The following is a 24,599-nucleotide window of genomic DNA, read 5'->3' as shown; positions in this document are numbered from 1 at the left end:
TTGGTGCTACAATAGAGCAAGGGGGCATTAAAAATCAGAAACATCAGTAAATATGCAATATAAACAGAAGGAAATGTGAAAATAGCAACAATATATGCAATGTGAACAGGATTCCACGTGAAGAGATGTCTTATCATCGCAACTTTAACAGCTCAGACATCAACATAATCTGGCACCAGGACCCCCATGCAGCTGCAGATCACTCAGTGGACCCCCATGAGATAAGCCTGGCTTGTAACAACCCTGTAAGTAACGCTCGTCTGTCTGCACTGGAAATGATGGGGACTCTTTTTAAAGCTCGCACCAACCCCACACATTGACAAGTGGGACCCGGTGACCCAGCAGCAGGGGCTCCCGATCGGCCCGTGCACGCCGCTCTGGGGACTCTCTGCGGCGGCCACTCTCTCGCTCGGCTCAGCCTCCTCCCTCCAGGCCCCGCCTCCCGCATGAAGCCCTCCGAAGAAGAGGAGACGAGCAGAGGACAGTTTAAAACTCCGAGCCGGAGACGCTGTTTGTCCACGTTTTGTGAAACCGTCGCCTCCACTTCTTCCTCAGCTCAGTGTTTGTTTTACCCACCGCTGAAAAACAAGGGTGTGAAGAGGAGGAGAAGAAGGAGAGTGTGTGATATCCGCTCCCAGCAGCAGCGGAGCGACTTCAAACTTTCCCCCCAAGTTGACTTCACAGTTTTCCGGAGACTCTTCGCTGGGTACGTCCGCTCCTTTTTCCAGGGCTACTAACCAGAAGACGCATGCTAGCTTGTTGGTAATAGAATACGGTTAATTCAAGTGCTGTCATTCTGTCAGAGTCGCCCGCGAGTGGAGGAAATAAACAGTATTTTCCAGTAAGCTCGTGTTTACTTTACCGCCCTTAAATGCAGCTGCACATCTGTGTGAGGACATGCAGCCGTCCTCCTCCTGGAGCTGCGAGCTAACACTCCTGTCAACACGCTCCTGTCTCCTGCTGAGGCTGGATTATTAGAAAAGCAACAGGTAAACAGAGTGCACAGCCTCCCCAGTTAGAGAGGGGACGAGGTGGGACTGACTGTGGAAACACGCGTGTAGGTTGTGACTGGCAACACGAGAAGCAGCTGGGTGTCGATGGATGAAATCAAAAAGCACCACTCATCTGATAGCTCTCTGTAACCTTATAGACACGCGATTGACCTGCACATGCTGTGTTCTGTGGTCCTTTAGCTTCTGTTGTATCTGCACATGCTTGTGTTTGTAGTGTTTTCCCACGTGTTATTAAATCTGAAATGACCTGTCCATGACAACACATTTGATCGATCAACTAAAGGCTGCAACTTATCATTCGTTTTCATTAGTCTCTTGATCAATCGTTTATTTGCTCAGTCGATGTCAGCAGACCACAATCCTAAGTGGTTCAAGTTCATATGGTACATGAGAACCTATGCTCTATTGTGCCTGATCTAGTGAGTGTTGGTCATTTCCTGCATGAAACCTGAGTGAAAGGATTGAATGCTTGTCAGCATATTTACAGATCAAGTAATGAATCAATTTATCAAGTAATCATTATATCTCTAGTTAGTAAGTAACTTTATTTAATATGGCCTAGAACCTTTCACAGAGCAAGTCACAAAGTGAAGAAAAAACAGTAATCAATACAATCAATATATTCATTTTGCTTATTAGAATGTGCCATTTGGTGGACTTGGATCAAAATGTTGCATTGTGACCATTACAAGCTGGTTTAATTATTTGTTTTTACAGTCAGTCCCAGATATGTGCAGGATCTGCATGGCAGCGCAGCAGGACAATGTGCGCATGCAGGGTTGAGTTGAGACTGTGATACCCGTGCATGCAATGTTTTGCAGCATTTCATACCTGAAGGTGTTTGTGTGGGTGCTGACATGTGTGTGGCTCTGTGAGAATTAAGGCCGTGAGAAAGACTCGTAATCAGTCATCCAGAGCTGCATTTTTCTGATGGAAGGGGCGAAGAGGTTTGGTGGTTTGCCAGCTTGACCCGGGCCACACATTCACACTGGAAGGGGAGAAAAGCTCATGCAGGATTATTCAGCAGGTCATCTGACCACGCTAACATCTCCATGACTTATTACTGTATGAAGCAGTCAGATGAGTAAGTCTCAATGCAGAGTGTAAGTCTGACATTACCTCAGCCTCTTGTTTTGCAGTTCCCTTCACGTATGGCTTTGTGATTATGGAAACACAGTGTAATCCCTCTGCATTCTACAACATTTAACTGCAGTTGCATGCATACGCGATGACACAGATACAAGCCAGGCCTTTAACACTTAAGTGACCACAAGTATGCAGATCGGTTTCAGTAACGTGTGGTACCTTCAGGTCTGCACGCGCTGATGTACTTTCCAGATATTCTCTGTGTGAAATAGCGGCTCGGCTTAAGATGGTCAGGGCTGAAGAGAAGTCACATGAGGTGATTTGAGTTGTTGCTGCAACAAAACCGGGGCCACGGCACGGAGCTTTTGGTGTAGAACCGTCATGCTCAACCCCAAGACAAGCTCGAAAAGTCTCTTGTGGTAAATCTTTCAAGATAATGAGAATGTCTTTATCCCATCAACTCTTTTTAATCCTCTACCTCAATGTGAACCCTGCTCCAGTTGAGACGCTACAGAGGAGTAAGAGGCTGTTTAGTTTCAGCCCTGAAAGTCTCCTTCCTTTGCTTTGGTGCAGGTATTACAACACAGTTTACCTTCGATTAGTCAGTGAGGAGGTGAATGTCAAAGGAGGACATAAATCAAACGGAGGTCACTGGCTCTCTCTCGCTAGCTGAAAGTGCAATATTTGTCATGATCTTCCAAAATGACTTCCCAGCCCTGGCAGCTACCGCAGAGTGAAAGGCCCTTTTGTCCTTTGCAAGCCACTCGCACCGCAGAGCGATGCACCTCAGTACTTTGGGCATCACTTCCCATACAGCCTGTGCATGAGTCAGAGAGGTGCACATCTGTTTCTTCCACGTGGTTCTTTAACTCGTCACACTGGCAGCCTTTAACCTGTGAACATGTGCGATTCCTGTCACAGCACCTTCAGCCACACGGTTCTGACGTTAGACGCGAGCTCCAGTTCCAGGCCTGTTGTCATAAAGCATCAGATATCACTCAGAGAAGTAGTTTGCATAACTATATCTGTGGACCGTGTCTTTCAAAAAAAGATTGTGGCTGTAGCTGCTGTACACGTCTGATAACAATCAAGAATTAGAGCCGAACACTGTTAAAAAGAAATTGGTGTCAAATTAACTTGAATCAAATTTTTTGTTATTGCTTTTCAGAGTGTTAGAACAGCTACTGTATTTGTTCCTATGTATTTCTATTGGATATATTTCCTCATTGTTTAAAAGCTTTTATCAATTTATGCTAATAACTTAATTTTAAAGATTCTTGGTACTTCTCTAATGCTCAAATAAAAAAAACGAATGATATTATGTCCGTGGGAATATATAAACTGATATTAACTCTTTGCAGATAGAATGTATTAGTGTTTATGCCGACTGATAACGTAAAATGTCAGCAGAATGAAAATGTAGCGAGCATTAGCTGTGGCTCCTTCTTAGGTACAGATGTGTTGATGGTAATTTATCAGACTTACTGGGGTAACAGCAACAGGCCTGGACCCTTGTATCACAAATGGCACCAAAAGGGGTGGCTGTTTTTTTGCCTGTGTGGCTGCTGAAACCACAGTCACATACCAGGCAATTTTCTGTGGTCGCCCCCACATGGATATTGCACCAATCAAATTACAGCACCAGCAGTGTCAGCTGTAACCCAAATAGTTACACCCTTTAAGAAACAGTAATGCAGACTGAAATAAATGAAACTTGAAAGTTTCTTCTTTTTGATATACTAGCAGTGCTCATTTTAAACCTGCCTATTCGAAATAGGCTGTCCTCTTGACCTATTTTAATGTTAACGTTAATACTTCAGAAAGATTCCTTGTCATTAATGGGTCCTCCTCTTACTGTCATTACTTATTGTTTGTGTGTTGGACGTTGTATGTATTAGTGTATGTGTAGTTTTGTGTAAAATAAAAAGTACTCGTGCAGAGTACAGCTATAAAACTTCATCCTACTTGGTTTATCTGCAGTCAAGATTTTATAGTTTTCTTAAAATGAAAATGGATTTGCTTCATTATTATTCAAGTGTGTGACTTCTATATAAGTTTGAATTGTATACTTAACTTATATTTTCATACATTGCATGTTGACTATTTCAGGGGTCTGTTAAGCATTGACAACATCTTCAGACCCAAGTTCACAACTTTTCAAAACAAAAGCCCTGTAATTCTGCTTAGTTTAAAGGACAGCAATATTCAACCAAGTGTTGTGCTTTTATTTTGAAGACAAATTACCAAACAGGAAGTGATTCTATGAGTGTTGCTGCCTTGACGGAGATGAGCACCCGTGATAGCCCAAAATGTCTGTCAGTCCAATGATCTGTTGGCGATTGTGACCTGCTTTGTGACCCAGCTACCCACCACTGCTCTAGCTCTTAGCACGGAGTAGAAGACATGTTCAACTCGACTGTTAGCACACTGCCCCGCTGGTCGCCTGTTTATTACATTTGTATTAATATTGAACCACTAAGAAAAAACATGAAATGATGAAATGCTGTGGGAGATGTGTCCCACAAACAGATGTTTGTGGAGTTATTAGGTAGATTTTTATCAAATAAGAGTCAGTGTCAGTTTGACTCTTTATCAGTTAAATCACTTGTTTCTATATTGCTCACATGTTCAACTCATTATTTTTAGGGTTCAAATAAACTCTCTGTAAATTGAATTATAGTAACTTATAATTTTTTTCATGGCAGCCAGTGTTTGGAGTCAGATTACTGAGGTTAAAGCCTCAGATGAGGTCATGCTGATTAGCTTGGTGGTACTAAGCTTCTTACCCAAGACCCCACTGGAGCATCCACTGTTGCCTGACACCTTCAGTGAAAGTGTGTTAATAACCTGTGGCATTTTCCAAAGTGCTTCACACCCAGCAAGCCAGTCAGCCATCCCACTCTGCTCACACACTGAGCAGCGGGAAGGTGTATGTGTGAGTGTGTACCATGGTCCTTTGAAGCATATATTTGACCCCCCTAATTAACCCTCCCGGATTAATCCTCTGGCCTCCAAACTGCTGCTTCTCATGTCTCATCTCATCATTGTCCAAGCTCAGAACCTCCTCCTTCTTCAGGTTGACATTCTCTACTTTTGTTCACTTTGCAGCTGGAGCTGGAAGCTGACTTCTTTACACCACTTCATAGAGAGGGAAATCCTTGTGGAGGAAAGCAGGAGAAAGGCCTGTTCATCCACCGCCCTCACGCTGGAATCTGCAGGATAATAACAATATGGCTTTAAGATCCCCCGTTCCTGTGTTACTTCTTGCTATATGTTGCCTGGCATCTGCAGGTAAGTTTCTCTCACAGCTTCTGTGTATGCAAATAATGCTGTTAACAGATCCATGTGACTTGTTTGCAACAAAAATCTTGGTTTTGAGCCAAAGTTTACCCATTTAAATGACACTGATGAGATTCTGCATGTGAATACACTCATGCATTTTGTGACTGTTTTACCAATCATTTTTGGTGGTGGCAGGTGAACAGTCCATGTGGAGAGCAAACGAGGCATAACACACTGACTGAACTTTATTGGCTATCGGCTCTTTAATTGATCTGGATTTGTATAAACATACGTAGCTGTAAATAGTAAGGATGTAACGATTCATCTACTACATCCATGTATCGATTTATATTCCTACAATCCAAGTACATCGATCTGTGCTCGGCAAGTTGGCCTTCCAGACGACATATATCAATCTAACATCGTTTAAAAAGGTAATCAATCGATTGTATCAGTACTAGGAAATAATGCATTGGATTTAAGCACGTCAGACTTTATATGGATGTGGTGTTTTTAGCACTTTTAATGATAAAGGCGTTAAACATTACTCGATTCAGTCTGCCTGTCTGTGACGTCATGGCCACAAGCCGCCAGCAGCGCAAATATCAAAACATGGCATGAGGGTGGATGGCAGAGGAGAAGCCGGTGAGTTACACCCCTAGTAAATAGCTAAAATGTTGTCTGGACCTTAAACATCTGCAGAAGGTATCACTGTTTGTATTTTGTGTGGAGAAATGATTGACTCATGATGAAAGAAACTGTAAACGGACTGAAAACAGTGTGATCTTGTTTTAATTCCTTTAATAGTTTTAGAGGATATTTGAGTCTTGACCTAAGTTTTGGATTGACTGACTGACTTTTCCATAGTGCCCTGCTGCTAGTATCGCTAAAACAGTATGCTTCCTTCTTCTTCAATGTAATAGCCTAAAGAATATGTTATTTCATTGTCAAGGATGTGTAAATGTGCCAGAGAAAATGCCAATGGTGTAAACAGAGGTTGGCACCATGCTAACCACTTTGGCTTTGGCCTTGTTGAATATAATTAGGGAAAGTAGCATAAAGTCTATGACAATGATGATTTTATTGAAGTTAATGGTGTCATTATTGCAGAAAAAAACATTGATTTTCTGTTTCTGGTGAGAAGTTGGGCTGTGGGCATAACTGCATTGACCAGAAATGGGTGAAGTAAGAAGATGTGGATTTGGCCTTGAGGTGCAATAAGACGAGCTGTCACTGTTGTTACATTCACATTGGCTTCAAAATCTAGTGGCGGTTTCTGTTGCTTAGTAACGTGACCAAAATATAAAATTCTCTGACCTAACCCCAATGGTTTGATGAAAAATCTGTCATGTTGGGCTACAATCTGGCACGAACTGCACTGAGAATATTGGTCATTCCTCTTCTGTTTTTCAGATTGTGATATGTCCTGTTTACAGACACTGGTTTTACAATGTATGACTTTGGATTTGAACTCACTCCAGTTTTAATCTGCAACATCCCGTGTTGTTTTTCTGTGGTAGCACAGAAATAATTACCCAGTAGGAGGCATGCTACATAACAAGCGCTACAAAAAAAAAGTGCGGTTCACATTTTTCATGCAGTCAGTCCGATTCCTGTCAAATGTTATTATTTCAAAAGTTCCTCTCTATCCTCTGGAGTTTTGAACCGCACTCCAGAGAGTTGACTTTTACTCAAACAATAGCAGCGTAGTCAGTATGTTCTGTGGGTAGAGCAAACATCATTTCTCCCACAATACCAGGATCTCCAACACAATGAAGTCGCATATGAAGTTTTCCTCTAAATTCTTCCTCATACGACAAGAAGCATTGTTGTACTGTGTCACAAGGGACAGATATTTACAGTTAGATGACCAAATGCCCTTTCCTCCAAAGTGCACTGGCAGAAAGTGTGCTTGGTGATGTATGGTCTTCAGATGCTCTTGAGTTAGCCAAACACAGGTAAAATACGGGTGAACACATTTTGACTAAAATTTCAATTTTAAAAATCATTCTTCCGTTTAATTTTGGCCAAATGAATCTTTGCACACATCACCAATACAGCCAATTTTTACCTTTCCTCTCGTTCTCTCTCTTATTCTGTCTATTTAGATCGTCTTGCAGCATCTGTGTAAACAGTCACATCTGCCCCTTAAAACTTGTCAGGAGAGCTCTTACGTAATGTTTAGATTAGTCTGCAATGAGTCTTCTCTCAGTGTAATGCAATCCAGGCTCTGGGCCTCCTCCCATAACTCTTAAAAGTCAGACTAAGAGCACCTTGACGTCCATATTTTAAGTCTTTGCTCTGCTGCTTCACTCTACTACTTTTTGGTGTTTTATAACCCCCCCCCCCCCCACCCCTTCATATCCTTACTACAATTTTGTGGTCGTCTCTCACCATCTTGCCAGAATTGGTATTTTATGAAGGACACTGTATATTGTGGGCCTTCGGGCTGACTGTGGGTCTTGCAGGAGCCATTCCAGATATTAATTTGAGGCACTTGCCAGAAACAGCTCCGGCAGGATGCTGGTCATACTGGAGGCATAACGCCGGGGTGGTTGCTCACTGAAAAACACACCAGTGTTATTGAGTGCTGAAGAACATTTTGCCTCTTATAGACTTTCCCTGTTTTATTTATATGGCAGCTTGATGAATGATGAAGCAATCAGCGTGACTCTGTCTTCAGCTATTCATTGTAGAGCCATTCTTGCACTGAGATTGTGGAACTTAACAATAGCTGGAAAAAGGAGTTGAATGGTGCTCGTATTAACAAACCATATGTTTAACTTAAAGATTTTTAACCGCTCCTTTTTACAGTAAACAACTTTCTCTCTGTCTGCATTTTTGCATATTATTGGCAGACAATAGTCAACGTGATGCCAAAAGTGGTTCTGATGTTTTTTTTCCTCCCATAGTTGAGCAAAAGGTCTGTCTCTATACCCACAATTCTTTCTTAGGGCCAGTCAGAGGGGGGACTGCCAAAAGGCATTGTGCAACCGCTGTAATCTGAGAGGTGGGAGAGCCAGGGGGAGGAGAGAGGCAGGCGCGGGCGTGGGGCGTCTGGTCCAAATCGACACACTCCACACACGTACGACGTGCCAAACCGACAAAGTCCCTTCCAGCACGCTAAACCAGATGTTGCTTCATGAGAGGAGCTGGAGCGGTGCAGCACAGAGGCTGTGTGCTGCTAGGCAGAGTGGTTGGGATGTTTACATAGCAACAGGAGTCCTGAGCGTGTCTAATTACAGGTCTGCACTCCCCCACGATGATGCCTTTATCTTAACAGCCATTCTGCCTCTGACTGTTTATTTGGCTTACTTATTAAATGGAGGTCACCCTGGTATTACCCACTTTAATTAAAAGCAGTGTATAAATTGAATTATGGAGTATTTACAAACTGCTTTACTTCATCTCACCTGCCTTTTTTGTGTCACTCACTCACTCACTCACACACACACACACACACACACACACACACACACACACACACACACACACACACACACACACACACACACACACACACACACACTTGAATGAGCTTCAGCAGACAGGTCTCATATCTCGCGTCCAGGTCCATCGTTCCTTGTCAAAGTGATGCTTACGCAAATCAGCTGGAGTAAACCGAATCCAGCCCCTTTTCTTCTCTTTTGCTCCGTAGTTCCAGTAAGATGGCGTATAAATAATTTTGCTCAGAGCCAGTAATGAGAGACAGCTGGGGTGATCGTGCATTTTCCATTGTGTTTCACTGCCCTGTAAAAAAAATAAAAAGAAAGGAAAAGACATCGGAGCAGAGTTGGAGTAAGAGAGTGATGCAGAGTGTGACTTCATTGAAGAAGTCACACTCTGATAAAAATCTGGTCTCCGTCTGTTCAGTTAACCTTTGAAAAACAAATGTTGGGCTGTCAGGTTTTAATGCTTGAGGTTTATACAACCAGTGTGTGTGTACACTATAAGAACTCTATGGTTGCCTAATCACTTTGCAAGTCAACTTTTGAGTGCATGACTCCATCTGAACAGTTCAAATATGGGATGTTAAGTGACGGCTTCCAGGTGGTGTCTTTCATCAGGCCAGACCCTCGCGGGGCCTCACCTTCCGCACTCCGTTTCCACCAGATGAGCCCTGCTGAAAGGCCTTGTCCCAATTTTTTTCTGAGTGTCTGTCCAAAAAATGACAGAATGGCCTTTCTCTGAGCCTTCGATCACAAACACACACTGCTTGTTTATCAAAGTTTGATTTCAGATATGAAATATAGACAGAGTTTATGATCTAAGTTTCTGTAGCAATTAGATATCCATAGGTGCAGTGATCCTTAACAACATTGGCTTTATAAAGGGTGTAATACTATCAGAAGCGGCAGCATGTTGGTGCCTCACTCAAAGAAAGTTCCTAGTTTGTATCCCAGTTCAGCCGGGGGTCTTTCTGTGTGGAGTTTGCATGTCCTCCCCATGTTTGCGTGGGTTTTCTCAGGGTACTCTGGCTCCTTCCACAGTCCAACACATGAAGATTTGGTTTAGGTTGATTGGAGACTCTTTATTGGCCAGTCTGATTGTAAGTGGGAATAGTTGTTTGCCCTGTGATCGATGTACCTCACCTCTTGCCAAATGTCAACTGGGATTCGCTCCAGCTCTCTTAGATAGATAATGGATGGATTGGTGGACTTACTCTTTGGTAACTCCCTGGCAGCATACTTTGTATGTACTTTATTCATACACAAGGCATTGTAGCATTTAACAAGTCATTCTTCTTCTTCACCCTCTCTACCCTGAAGAGGTAGAAGCCCGGTGGAATGTAGCCCCATTTCAGCCTGTGTGAAAACGCCGTCTGCCTTGCCCTTTCTCACCTTTCTGGCTCCCTCTCACTGGGCTCACACACTGGCACAAAGGACGGGCATTGTTTCGCTCTTTGCCGTCTGTCGATGGCAACCTGCTGCTTCTCAGAGGCCCCTGATATTCACATCTGAGTGATGAGGAACAAAGGCATCTTTCTGGATTGTCATTCGAGTGATGTGGAACAAAGAATGTACTTGGTGTTTCTGATTTAGCAAAGTCCTGAAGTGGTTGTAGGAGGTGCTTAATGGTTCAGCTTTGTTCAGTTGCTGTCCGTCATTTTTAGCATAACATTTAAATGTTAAATGATAAAAATGATACATAGTGGTGCCTCACTAAAGCATCTTTGGCCAAGTAGATAGTGTGCAGAGCAGAATTAACAGAACAAAAGCCAAGAATTTCGTATTTGTTGTTTCACCAACTCACAGAATTAACATTAAGTAGGCTCAACTAATTGCACAGTCACCTGCTATTTTCTTCAGACAACATTTCGAAGGTCTGGACCAAGCAGGGTAGGTGTGAAAGTGCCCTAAGAAAATGAGTCTTTGGCTCAGGAGATTGTCCATCAACCAGATGGTTGCTTGCTTACTGAAGTGTACTTGTAGTGTTAGATGCTGTGAGTATTACAACTCGAAAAGCGCTGTATAAATCCAGTCCTTTTACCATTACAATGAATCTTGTGATTTGCAATAAAAATACCAGATTTTTCCATTATCATTGCATTCTTTCAAATTGTGGTTTTGATGTAAAACATCTAACTCTTAAGCTTTAATTAAGAGTGTTGCGTAGGCTCTACAACATGTTTTATAACTTCTTTTAGAATTGTCTGGCTCATAGATGGTAATTTAAGTGTTCTTCAGGCTTTCAACTGAACTTCCCCACCCTCTCCTTCACTATGACTTTTCATTATGGCTGTGGATGATATTAAATACTGTACATGTACATTGATTAGATCTGGGAAGGCAGTTGATCCAACACAAATGAAATGATGCTGATATTGAGTGTGACAGGACAAGTGACCCCAGGGCACACCTCCTTGCTTCCCCTGCTGAGTCTGATTCTGTGTGGATGCACGTTGATGAAGTGGCTGTTCCTTAACCCCCACCAAGCTGCTGTCAAAGACCGTGGCTTATGCATTTATGACTGATGATTGATATGCACTCAAAGCAGCAGGACAGACCTTTGTCTCCTTAGCCATGATTATTCAGGACAGACACTGACGCTTCACCTTTTCCAGTGCTATGTTATGGCATGCATTGACCCTCTGGACGTTGGCACATAAATAGCCATGATTGTATGTGTACATGTACATCTTGGGAACAAATTGCAAAAGCAAATTTTTCTCCTTATCATGCTATATTTTCCACTGTAACATTGTCTGAGAAAAACACATCTTTCTTTTTTTATTGTTTTATCTCATGAAATGAAAGGTATCAAGTGCCTATTCTTTAGCAGTTTTACCTGCATTTAAAAAAACCTACGTATACCTCCAATTCCAAAGAGGTATTCCTGACGTTCCGTATCATCTTTTCCTGGTTGTGATAATACTTATTTGAATCTAATTGTCATAAAGAATCATTTGTATTTTACTTTCCTAAATAATTTAATGCTTTTCAAACCTAAATACTCTTATAAACACTGTATTGTTTTAGTTTACTGATGCTGGACCAGTTGTTCTCATCCATTCACTACTTTCAGGTTACACACACTCATCCAGTTCTTGTTTCCTGACGGCATTGACATTTGTCTTCTTTAATAATATAGGTCCAGACAGCACATGTCAGCACCCATCAGTAAAGACATATATTGGTAGCACATTCAGTAAAGTCTTTATTCATATACATGCACTCTTGGTCTCTCCCAGCGGTGTCACTTTACACAGTGGCTACTGTGTTCCTCTGGGAATGAGACTTGTCATCCACCTCTTCAAAGCCCTTTGATTTACTGTATGTCTGCTTTTAAAGATAGAGAGGAATGCGGCCAATTCATCTTATCTGCTCGTCTGTAGGTTCATATGCTGCTCGTAATTAGTTTAGATTTCTTTTTCAACTAATGTTGATGGTTTACCAGCAGGTGCCCACTGTCTGTCACAGCTGATGAGCAATAGCGAGTCTCACTGTCAGAAACAGAGTGTTTAATATTCAAAATCAGTCCATCACCATAATGCATATACATGTATTAACATCAGATACATATACCATGTTTAACATATAATAACTTAAACATAGACAAAATATCCATCCTTTATGGTTGAAAAGAATATTTGTTACCATACAGTAACTGCATAAAGATTACTCCACTAAAGGTACTTAATTTGATTCTTAAAATACAGATCATTTACAGGTACAAAAAAACATTATAGAAAGTGACAACAAAATTCCTGTATCCACCCCCATGACTGAATCTGCTCCAAAAGTAAATGGGTGATTTCTTGGCCCACGCCCCACCCATCCACTAAGTTTCCACATAATTGGTTCAGTAAAAACAACATAGAAAACTTGGCAAAGGTTAAAAATGACTTTTAACCCCTTCATTTCTTAGTTTTGTTTTTGTTATTCTGTCATTATAAATAAAATCAGGTGTTTCCAATTGGTTATTTAATAGATTAATGTACAGTACATGTATATTCAGGAAAGATCATTAGCCCTTTTCCTTGACTGGTTCCCCTTTGGTTTCCTTTATGTTCTGTCTTTACTGTTGCTGAAGCTTTTACATCCACAGGAATGTAAATCTTTGTCCATCCACCTGTTATCATACTTAGGCTTTGCATGCATATCCATACTTGTATCTGCGTTACATCTCCCACACAAATAAAACACAATCCATCAAAACAGCTGACAAGACCACGGTAGATGGATCTACCAACAAAGTGTTTGGGTGAGATCGAGTTATGGACAGGTTTGCAGGATATCAGACTTTAGATTTTACCCTTTGATGGGGGGAGTTTACGACTTCCCTGATGGAGTCCGGGATCACCCCTGCCCTCCTCCCTTCATCCCATTCCAGCTTCCTCCTCTCATGCTTCCAATTTTACAGTCCAGAGATAAATCCTTTTCATAGGCCCAGCCAATGAAGTGAACTTACACTACCCTTATGAAGGGCTTTGCTCACTTCCTGTAGTAGTGGCTCCAGGTTCAGGGGTGAGTGGGCTGTGCTAATGTCAACACTGCAGAACTAGTTATTCTTTAGTCCAAATCCCCTTAGGAAAACAAGAGCGGGCAGAATATTGCGTTCCCTAAACTGGTCTGCATGGTTCTTGGTTCATGGGAATCGTGCCCTGCAGTAAAAAAAAAAAAAGTCCAGAGGATTCATGTAATCCCATGCTTCATATGGGAACTGGGATAACGATAAGATATGGAGCAGATTTTTAAAACAAAGAGGCCCTTTTCTTCTACTTTCTATTTATTGTAATTAAATTGGCCTTATTATATCTTCGCATTATTGAAGAAGTATATTCCATATGCATTAAGTTTCATTATTGTCTTCTTATGCCCCATTGTTTTTCTCATATGTGGTATTATGGCATTGGTTTTACCAGGCATGTGTTGACATTAGTGAAGTTATCTTTACTGTTCTGACTGAAGAAACACAATCGGCCTGCTTGCCGCAGCACACTGGGAAACTTGACATGTGAGGATGTGTATACACACACGGAGGGAAGGTTCTGTTTGTTTATCTTCGGAAATGGCTTTGTGGGAATATCAGATTTGTCCCTAACTGGCACACAGGCTTACATCACTTCCTCTACCCAACTCTTGGCTCAGTGCCCTGATGTGGAGAACAACAAAGTACATTCTCTGGAAACAGACGCATTTATCTCTTGTCGGGGCCTGAGATAGGAGAGGACTGTATTGATAAATGCTCCATGCAGGGAGGGTCCGACATTTGTTCTCTTTCAAAATGAAACTCAACAATAAACACACCACCAACTTTTCAGGCTTATTTCCTGAATATGTACCCTTTATTTTAGAAGTTTATATTTTACTTTAGTTTAGTTCATTCATGTCAGTTTGATACAAAGCCATACCTCTCAACATTTCCCACTGAATTCATTCAATCTATGGTGCTGATGAGGTCTGACTCTGTGTGGACAGTAAAAACATGATGGACCATGACACAAGCACACAGCAGCCCCATCAACTTTACTCAATAGGTTCATACTGTAAATTGTATATTACTTAAACAACATTTTAAATCATTCTCCAGAACAGTCCAAAGTTTCAATATAGACAGTAATACATTTCTGCTTTAATGTAATATGTGCATATGTACTTTATACCTTCCTCTACAATCCTCGTCAATATTAATAACAGCTTTTGTAGGTTGTCAGGTAGGAGTCCATTTCTGGCTTTACACATAAATGCGCTGATACTGATCAACATTGATGTGTATTCTTCATTTCATTTTTTTTTTACTATCTTCCCAGAGACATGAATTCAGTTTCATCCATTTTGATAGTAATCTAAAACGTGTTTACTCAGTGATATACTCAGTGCAAGAAACATTACTTTAGAGCATTACAAACTGATTAGAGCATTGTTTCTGTGATGGATGTGGGCCATCTGTTTTAAAAGAAGTTATTTTTAAGTCCTAAAATAACAACCTCAGACAGATAGTTTTCATGAACTCCAAGATGACCAGTAGTCTGCATCATGTCAATTTACAAGCTGATTACTTTCTAACGCTGAAATATGACGTGACTCAATTCTGAGAGATGTGAATAGGAAAGCATGATTTTTGATTGGCTTCATTTTATTGCACTTGTCTAGAGTGAATGTTTGTTGGATTTAACTGAATTTAATATTAGTCCTTTGTATCTCAATGGAGGTCACAGTCCACAAGAAGCCTGCCAAAGACTGTGAGTAGTGTCTGATGACATCACTGCCTGGACTTCACTCTGTTTAATTATATCAAAAGTCAGTATTTATTCAGTCCCTCCCTCTTTGATTTCGGTTTACTATATTTACTTCTTGACTTACCCCTGACACTATCACATTCAAGCCAAAATCCATTTTAGGCAGTGTACAGTGTAATCATAGAAGAACATAATTAAATCTCTTAGCAGAAAATAAATTCCTCTTGCATGTGCTCTTATAATGCCATATCCTCTCTTATTGTTTCTTTTATGAACACTTTGTGTATATTTGGTGCTAATCCCTAAAAAGGCATAACTGAATAAATAAATACATAACCGGGGTCGGTTGAAAGAAAAAGTAATGTTAAGTTGCACGTCATGTTTCATAGTCACTTCTTTTACTTGCTGTGTTGAATGAGTCACATTATCAGGAACCCTCATGAACTGTGCAGGAATGAACCACCATTAAAGAAATATCATAGCAACGTCAAAAATATAGATAAAGAAATGAAACCCAAGAACATTTTAAGTTGAAATTCTGTCAGTGGCTGTTAATAATTTCACCTGCTTAGTGCACTTTGGACTTTTGGTCTCCACTTCAATTTCAATTTGCTTTTATCACCTATATGTAAACAGATATTTCTACTTCTTTTATCTTACTGTTAACTGCTTTCAGCACATATGTCAACGTACAGCATACGTGGTTCCGGACGTAAAACTTGCCTTCATTTTCGGAATAAATAAACATTTTGATTATCAGCCATAATGTTTTAACCATCCAAAATAGAGGCTACGAGATTTTAAAACAATGTTACATGCTGTAGAAGCCACAAGTCTGTATCATATCAACTGTATGTTAAGAAAAATATTCGCAATTTCAAAGAGAAGTACTTCAATATCCACAATCCTCAGGCTCAATAGTGACATGACGTCTTTGACTGGTGGAGCTTGCTGTTACCATGGATATGTTTACCACAACAGCAAGAATCTTGTTGGCAATGATCAGCTCGTTCAGTGTTATCACACTAGGTCACTACACTATGCAATATATAAAATGAAATATATATACATGATACAAATTACAATATATTGCAACAATGTATTAACAACAAAGTCCAATTCAAAAAAGTGTTGGAAGTCATTGGAAAGGGATCGTTTACATTGTTTTATGGGATGCGTAGTTCCTTCACTGTAAAATAATAATAAATAATCAAATAATAACACTAAAATAATTATGTATACACACAGTCTTGTACCTTAGATTTTTTCTGTTTTCATTTTTTTTGCTACAAATCTAATGTGCTATGGTCAGCCGTTCTAAAAGTGGGTGGTCACTGTTAATCTTTTTCATGTTTTTTTATCAAATACAGAATATACTTTCAGATATTACCAAATACAGCTGTAGTTTCATTATGGTAACCAGTTAGTTAAAGACTATCAACTAAAAGTAGCTCAGGCAAAAGTCCATCTTGAGTCATTTCAACTTCCTGATTCCACCTACATTGAGTGAGAGTAAAAACTGCGATGAAAGATTATGATCTGAATGAGTCTTTTTCCACCTTGTAGGTTCCCTCTGTTTTCTCACTTTCACAAGTAAAACCACAAAACCTTCTTATTCTGTCACATGTGGTTTCATGCACCTGCAACTTTTGTCGTCGTTGCCAGTCCTGATGGCGGTTATTTTAAAGACTACATTTTTAACAGCTAGTGAAATCCAACCTGTGCTGCAAAAGGCAACAAAGACAGTCTTCTCTTTGTCTTTACAAGAGCAGATTTAATGTTGAAGGCACCTTTTAGTTTGACATTGGACATAGTAGAGCTGTCTCCAGATTATTTTGGACAGTGTCTGATAACAAGCATCTTTTAATGTATGCCTGATCTGTTTCTCATTCTTTGTTTGTCAGCTGTCGAATTGTGTGAGTCACATTAAAACACAACAGACTGTTGGCGGGTCAGTGGGTGGCACCCAGTCTGGTTCAGATCGCTTTGTTCACAAGTTTAAGATCTTCCCCTACTTAAAACAATGTCAGAAATCCCAGCATGCAAATCTAAAAGGAACCATCTAAACGAGAGAGAAGAGCAGATTGGATCTCCATGAGGCTTTTTCTGAGACTCTGAACTGACTAGATTTCAAGTGTTCAAGTACAATACAAAAATAGACACAGCATGTCACAGCTTGACCAGAGGGAATGATTTGGGTGATGATGAGATGTTGATGCTGAGTCTGTTGGGCTGGATCAGGACCTGGTTTTCCTGTTAGCTTTTGGTCCTGATGCCTCATCTGCTGTTGATTTAACCTGACACAGACAGTCCAATGAAAAGGAGACTTAATTAATTCAGGATTTAAGTTATTGTTCTTCAGCTCTAGGGTCAGTTTGCCATGGTTGGCTTGATTGAGATTGATGGGATCATTTAATGTACATTATCTCAGGTATCATGGGTCAGATCTTTGGGAAATGAATCATCCAACCACTATTCCTGTATTTTCAAAAATAAGAGTCATTTAATTTGCTGTGGTTTGGAGTTTTGAGATTGAATTCCTTAGCTTTCAACGATATAGTTGTATAATTTTGCACTGTGGTACAAAATTACGGTTGTAAAATACAAAGAGCCTAGAAGGATCCAACTTGTTTTTTGGGGCATACTTTATTATAGGATGTAGTTTGGGTTACACTCTCAACTGCTGCCATCTTTTTACACAGTTGTGTCTCTGAAGACGTTTAATAAATCTTAGAGATTACTGTTACAGCTGGAGAACCAGATTTACCGTCAGATTGCGCTGTATATTTCGAGTTAAGGAGGTATTTGTGATGCAGTCTGCAGAGTGTCTGGTAGGCTCAAGCTGGACTTGTTTTTCTGGCAGTGTGAACAACAGTTTCTCTCATTCCTCTGCTGTGGGTGTTTGGCCTGGCCAGCTATAAGGCACTAGTGGCAGCTGGACAGGACATAGTCTGTGCTCCATCGATGACCAAGGAAAAAGAAAAGGTGGCTCGAGTGGAGGGGAGACAGAAGCAGGGAGAGAAACAGACAGACAGACAGACAGACAAGGTGACAGAAGACACAAAGCTGTGGCAGGGCCAACAGATGTGAGCTTTATTTCCTCCATAACCTTTTTTTTTTTCTCCATGGAGGTTGTAAGATAATGGCAATGGCATATGTGATGGATTAGAACTCAGCTGGTTTCAACTTGATAGAATAACTGAACGAGTAGTGGAAGCCATTGTCTGTTTTTTCTATTGCCGCACTGTAGATGTAGTAAAATTGTTTCTGTACAGCTCATAATTTAGTCATTTGCAATGGGTGATTTGTGATCATATAAAGTAAATATGAATTAATCATTTTCAAATAATAATGAATGAGTCTTTTTCAAAATGAACATTTGTGCTTTTTTCTGCTTCCTATTTTTAGATTACTTCAAGCATCTTTTTCTGCATCAAAAAGAAAAAACAAAGTAGCACATATATATATGATAGACCTATAAATTTAACTGACTTATTAACATTGTTCAGGTTTTGATCTTGCCATCAACAAGACGAAAGGTAACAAGGTCACTAAGATAGTTGTGAGCCATCCTTTGTGGGACATAAATTAAAAATTCCATACAAATCTGGGTAGAATTTGGTGAGATTTGTGGCAAACAGACTAATTGCAGACTAGTGTTAACTTTCACGGGCTTGGCAAAATGAAACCTTGAATGTCCTTTTATATCAGTGAGGTACCTTTTTCTCTTTTTCCTTTTCTGTTGGATTTTTTAGCTATTAGAAAATCAGATCATTGCCCAACAAGTACTGTAATCTTTTGGCAGTCTCCCAGAGAGAGCTGTGTTTTTCTTTGTTTGTCTGGCAGATGTTTGTTATTCTCCATGTGTGAGGGGAAAAAGTGAGCTGTCGTGCCCCCAGACCTGTTTGTGGGAGTGAGGCGTGATGACATGGTTCGAGAGGGAATAGGCTTCAGCCCTGTGGGAGGAAGGGGGAGTAGGAGAGAGGGGGGCTGGCGCTTAGAGGCGGGGGCTGATATACTGATGCACCACAGGTTTTTACTATTAAACCCTATAGCAAGGCCTTGCCATGTTTTAATATACGTTTGCTCCCAATAAGAAGTTCAGAGTTAATCTCTGCAGGCTCGCGGGGAATTCAAGAGAAAAGAGAGACAGCGCAGAGTCCTGGTTGAGACATCTGTGAAGAGCTCCAGAGACAAACAGGCCAACAATGAAGCATCTGTGTTTTTCTCGCTAGAAGGAGAGGGGAGCTATGCCATGATCTCTGGCTTTATGCTGATCTAACATATGCTTATTGGACAGCACGGAAAGTGAAAACAATAGCTATTTGTTCTGAGAGTAAAAAAATAAAAAATAAATAAAAAAAAGTTTCCCCCCTGGTTGTACCCCACTGTTGAGGCACTGGAGTCCGTTGGGGAGAAAAACATTTCAGTTAGACTTTAATTATTTCCAAATGTTCAATCTGATTGCTATTGGCAACCTTTGCCTCTTGACTGTGATGTGTTTGAAATGTGAGTGGGCCTAGGCTGGTATGAGGGTATTGGGTAAAACACAAGGTCTGACCCGGAGTTAAAAAAGTCAGCCACAGATGCTGTCATACTATACATGACTTTCTAATGGAAAAGAGCTGTTGGGTACCTCACTCAAAACTCACTGCAGAATTTTTTTGTGCCACCCTGATCATCAATCCTGTTAACATTAGAGAATCTTTGTTTGAGTCAAATAGTCCTGACATTTACAGATCACCAAACTATTCATTATATGTGACTGACTGAAGTGAGAACATACAGAACTTACAACAGACTGTTTGCAAGCAATCCACCAATAGGACATTTTCCTGGCCGATATAGATATCTGATAATTAACGGTGAATGATGCAGACACAGTAACATAATGTTGTGTGGTATTTATATTCTCGACATTGTTCTTTATCTTGTTTCCCCTTAAACGAGCACTGCAGTGACATAGCTTTGCGGTTCTATAACATCATCAGGTTGTTTAAAAAAGCACACAATGAAACCCACATGGAAAATCTTTTACTTCAACCTTCATTTCTCAGCCACTGAAACTGATAGAAACATAAAATAAGAACAATGTGAGCACTTAAAACTTGTTTATAACTTCATGTGGCTGAATTTTTATTTTCTGTGCAGTTATTCATTTATTTTTGCATTGTTAGTTGATTTTTTATGTTGATGAAGATTGAGACAATGATATACGATAAAAACTCGATATGCAATCACTTGAATACATCAGACTTCCTGTAATTCCTTCTCAAACCACAAAAGGCTCTATGCAACTTTTTTTCACATATGTAGTCAAACACCCCAGTGTACCAATCTAATATGACTGCTCCAACTGTTTTGATTGTTCAGTGCCCTATACGGTATGAAATGTGGAGTGAGCTGGATCATTTCCGTACAACAAGCTGACAGGTTTTTCACCTCAAATTGTCCAGGAGCTTGTCACATCTCCAAAGCAACGAGTGAAGGTCAAAGCTAAGGGTTAGTTACAGGCTTTACAAGACTGTAGGTGTTGTAACTGCTTTTATTGACTCAGCCTGCAGATGAGCTGCACTAGGAAACCCCACGTATACGAGACTGAGAGAAAGAGCTAAACTATTCTGTGTACCATGTACAATTTGTTGGTACTTAAAGGAGACACTTCATACTCATATTCAGGTTCATACTTTGGGTCATTACTTGAAAACGTTTACATGCTTTAGTGTTTAGAAAACACATCACTTTCTTCATACTGTCCATTTCTGCAGCTCCTCTTTTCTGTTTCTGAGACACTTGGTTGTAGCTCCCGTCTCTTTAAGCCCCCCCTCCCGACAATGCCCATTCTGCTCTGATTGGTCACCTGGCCCACTCTGTTGTGATTGGTCAATTGCCTCCATCATGTGTAGAAAACATCGGTGTACACTCCGGCTGTGTCTGAAATCAATGGTTAAATGTTAAACGTTAATACTTAACTATGTGCCCTTATCTGTTTTAACCCTGAGTTATTTTCTGGAGTACATCGTTGTGGCCATTGGACATCACCTTGTACACTAAATGCTCATACAAGCTTTCAATAAATAAGTCAACTCACTTATTTATTAACTCACTAACTAAGTAATTTACATGATTGTTGTTTTTCATCTGCTCAGGTCCTTTGATCCGCAGCCCATGTGAGCTGCTGCCGGTGGGGATGGCACACCCAGTGCAGGCCATGTTGAAGAGCTTCACTGCCCTGTCAGGCTGTGCAAGTAGGGGCACCACCAGCCTCCCTCAGGAGGTCCACATCGTCAACCTGAGAGGACATGCTCCAGAGGGACCAGACAACACCCCAGCAGAAGTGAGTCATCTCTCGTGAAACAAACTATACTGTTCTATTTTCTACCACTACAATTATTTCTTCAACAAATGCAATAATGACTTCACTTTGACCCAAAATAGAACAGCAGAAAATCAACCAATCTCTAAATCCATATTTCCATAAAAAAAAAAAAAAGTCATTGGTGAATATGTTCTCAGTGGCTTTGCTGCTTGTAAAAAGTGCCAAAATGTAGTAGCTTTGGATGGCAGCAAGCTAGGCATGTCTGTGCAGGTGCTGTGACAATTGATGGGTATTTTTACAAAAACTCAACTCAATCGCTAAAACAAGGGCACAAGGAGGTCATAAACCATTCGATGTGAGTTACTGTATATATAGGATGTATTTTAAATCCCTTTTAACAGGACGGGTCATGGGTCATAAGATAACAGGGTTGGGCAGGCTTGGATTTTACTTGGAGATAATAGCTGATTACAGGTTGACTCCAGTACACAGCTTTATGACTGCGGGTGGATGGAGGTTGGCTAAAATGGATCTGTGCAGGACAGGTCAGGACTAGTCAGTCACAATATAATTAAGAGCTTCTTTCTATTTTCTACTCCCCTCCGGCACTTTTTATGCATTCACATCTGTTTTTGGGTTGTCCATTCAACTTCCTATATCCCATTCCTGTGATCACATTATCTCAGGAACGCAATATTTCACCTTGATGTCACCATGATTGATGAACTTTATGCACTAATTATTAAATTCATTGAAAGTCTTCACAACATATATTACATTATTACATACGCCTTGAAAGACATGGAAGTAATCCGCAGCTTGACTGGTTGGCTTAGACATAGAACTAAGGGGCGGCAATGATTCTAGTTTTCCTTAAGATTAGAACACCATTTCAGTCAACAAAGACTTATTAAAAGTAAAATGTTTTTTTTTTTTTACCAAACTCATTATTGGACTGTGAGTTGACACAGTTTATTTACAAGATATATTTGCAATGCTATCTCTTGTCTTGTAAGTGGAATGGACTATTCTGAGACAGAGGGGGTTATTTAATAGTTCATAATGCTTCATGTCTAATAAGCTATAATAGCTTTCTGCATTTTGTGCTTCAGGGCTCTGCGTTGACTCAGCCTCACTGTCAGCAAGGCTCATTGTTGGTCGAAGGCAGAAATTTGTGTTTCAAAGTTTACCAAAGATAAACTGGATGTGAAAAGTTTTTACAAATTTACTTACTGTGTGAGTGACTTCAATGGTGACAAATTTATCAAAATTAAGAGATTTCAGATTAACATCACCATCAGTGTTGTTGGAGACAAGACTCAATAAAATAAATTTCGAATTTCCCTCAAGGTTTACCGTACCGGATTTGCAACCTTTTAGATGGTGAGAAAATAAGACAGTTAGAATTTAAATGTTTACAACTGCTCCCTTGTTCTTGTTTTGAGCAGAACTGTTAAATGCACTCTTTCAAACTGTCTACATATTAATGTTCCAAAACTCTGAGCTAGTTTTTTAAAAAACCACTCCCTGTCTTTAGGAGTTACACATCATGTCTCATGGCTCGACTCCTCAAAATTCGCCATAGTTTGAAGATGAATCACAGGCCCACGGCCTTCGAAAACGCTGTGTCTTTATTTTTTAAGCTGTCCCAATTTCCCATCCCCCTCAGTCACAGCAATGTGAGAAGCAGCATGTATAGACATGCTATTGCAAATTTTGCTGCTGATGTCGGCTCAAACATTGCCAAGACCAAATATGGCACATCCACACACATTGTATGTCAATGTGCAGCGTCAGCAGGTAAATAGAGAAATACACTCTCTGGTTTCAGTGGTCGTGCTTGCTCTGGATGTTTATGTTCCTGATATCACAACAAGAGCAGAAGAATTAGTCTTTGTTGTAGTCTGTCATGTTTACTCCACACAGTGTAATGTAGAGGATTTGAAGCAATTATAGGGCTTTTTGGATATGTCCATTTTTTTCTGCTTGCAGTCCTTGATATTTTGTCTGTTGTAGATTGTGTCAGAATTAACATTGCATTGGAAGCATTTGCAAAAGACTTTTCCCTGCTTGATTGTAACTACCATAGTTTACTTTTATTAGTAATCTCAAACAAAAACAGTGTAACCTAGATGATGAATTGCCCAATTGATTTTTATTCAATTAAAGTGCGGTCTGTGGTCTGATTCTGTCACATCACAACATTTTTATTGCAAGGATTTGAGGTGGTGTACCTATCATCTCTTAAATCAAAACATATGCTGCTCTGAGTGCATGGTACTCCTGCAGAATACTAAAGCGTCCCTTACCCTGTTTCATCTCGCTGCAGATATCCCTACGTCAAGGTGGATTATGATTAGACACAGAGCGATATTCACACAAAACAAACCAAAGAGGGTTTTGTCTACACCTGCTTTCAGATAAGATTGTCAGTCTCATGCATTCCAAACATTCAGGTATTTCTAGGAGCGACTGTCTGAGTTACCTTTTATGGGACAGATCGCTGAGTTTAAGTTAAAGTCTGACTGTCAGCTGTAAAGACTTTTGACATAAACACCAAAGTTAGTTCTTGTTTTTGAACTTGTGTAGACAATCATATCCATATTTTTGCTGTTGTTAAAGCTGTCCCAGCCCATGAGACTGGCTGGCTAAATCTTGTTTTTACTTGCTCCCAGGAGAGCCTTCTGTTGGGAGTGATGAACCAAATAATGGGTCATAGATAGAGTTCACTGACAAAGTCTGTCTGTAAAACTGATTTTCATGCTTTAGTCCACTATTTCATCCAAAGTCAATACTTTGGGTCTTCTACATAGTTTATGTATGAGGATTTATAACAGAAAGGTAAGTGCAACAGTGAAGAAAGCTTTCTTCGGACTTTGCTACAGTTTAAGGAGCTTAGGACTTTATGTTTTTTCAGCATAAAACCACTAAACTAGAGACAGATTCATTGGTTTGCCAATAATATGGCCCTATATGAGCCTTCCACAGACATATCATGTTTGTGTTTGTCTTTGCTGAAATAAGCCTGACAGCTGGTATGAAATTTTTTATCCGACAGTCTAAACAATGCATTAACGAACTGCATTTGTGTTTGTATTTTGCATAAAAAATGAAGTTCTATATATTTCTTTTATTATAAAGTTCATTGTTAAACTGTAAAATATCAAGCCACAATTACATTTTATCTTTCATAGGGGTTTGATAACAGGTAGGCATT

General features: G+C 40.2%; 1 protein-coding gene across 1 annotated transcript in view; it reads left to right on the top strand.

Annotated features, from left to right (window-relative positions):
- Positions 1 to 458: 458 nt before the first annotated feature.
- tgfbr3 (transforming growth factor, beta receptor III) overlaps positions 459 to 24,599 on the top strand; it is a 65,790-nt gene continuing 41,649 nt past the window's right edge. The window contains exons 1-3 of the mRNA XM_020081290.2: positions 459 to 706; positions 5,208 to 5,390; positions 21,213 to 21,400. Of these exons, the coding sequence (XP_019936849.2) occupies positions 5,330 to 5,390; positions 21,213 to 21,400 (249 nt within the window). The 5' untranslated portion in view covers positions 459 to 706; positions 5,208 to 5,329. The remainder of the gene's footprint in view (positions 707 to 5,207; positions 5,391 to 21,212; positions 21,401 to 24,599) is intronic.

This window comes from Paralichthys olivaceus, chromosome 3 (assembly GCF_024713975.1).
Source record: "Paralichthys olivaceus isolate ysfri-2021 chromosome 3, ASM2471397v2, whole genome shotgun sequence".
Taxonomy (NCBI): domain Eukaryota; kingdom Metazoa; phylum Chordata; class Actinopteri; order Pleuronectiformes; family Paralichthyidae; genus Paralichthys; species Paralichthys olivaceus.
Note: the sequence above shows the minus strand (reverse complement) of the source record. Positions and strands in the feature narration are given on the sequence as shown.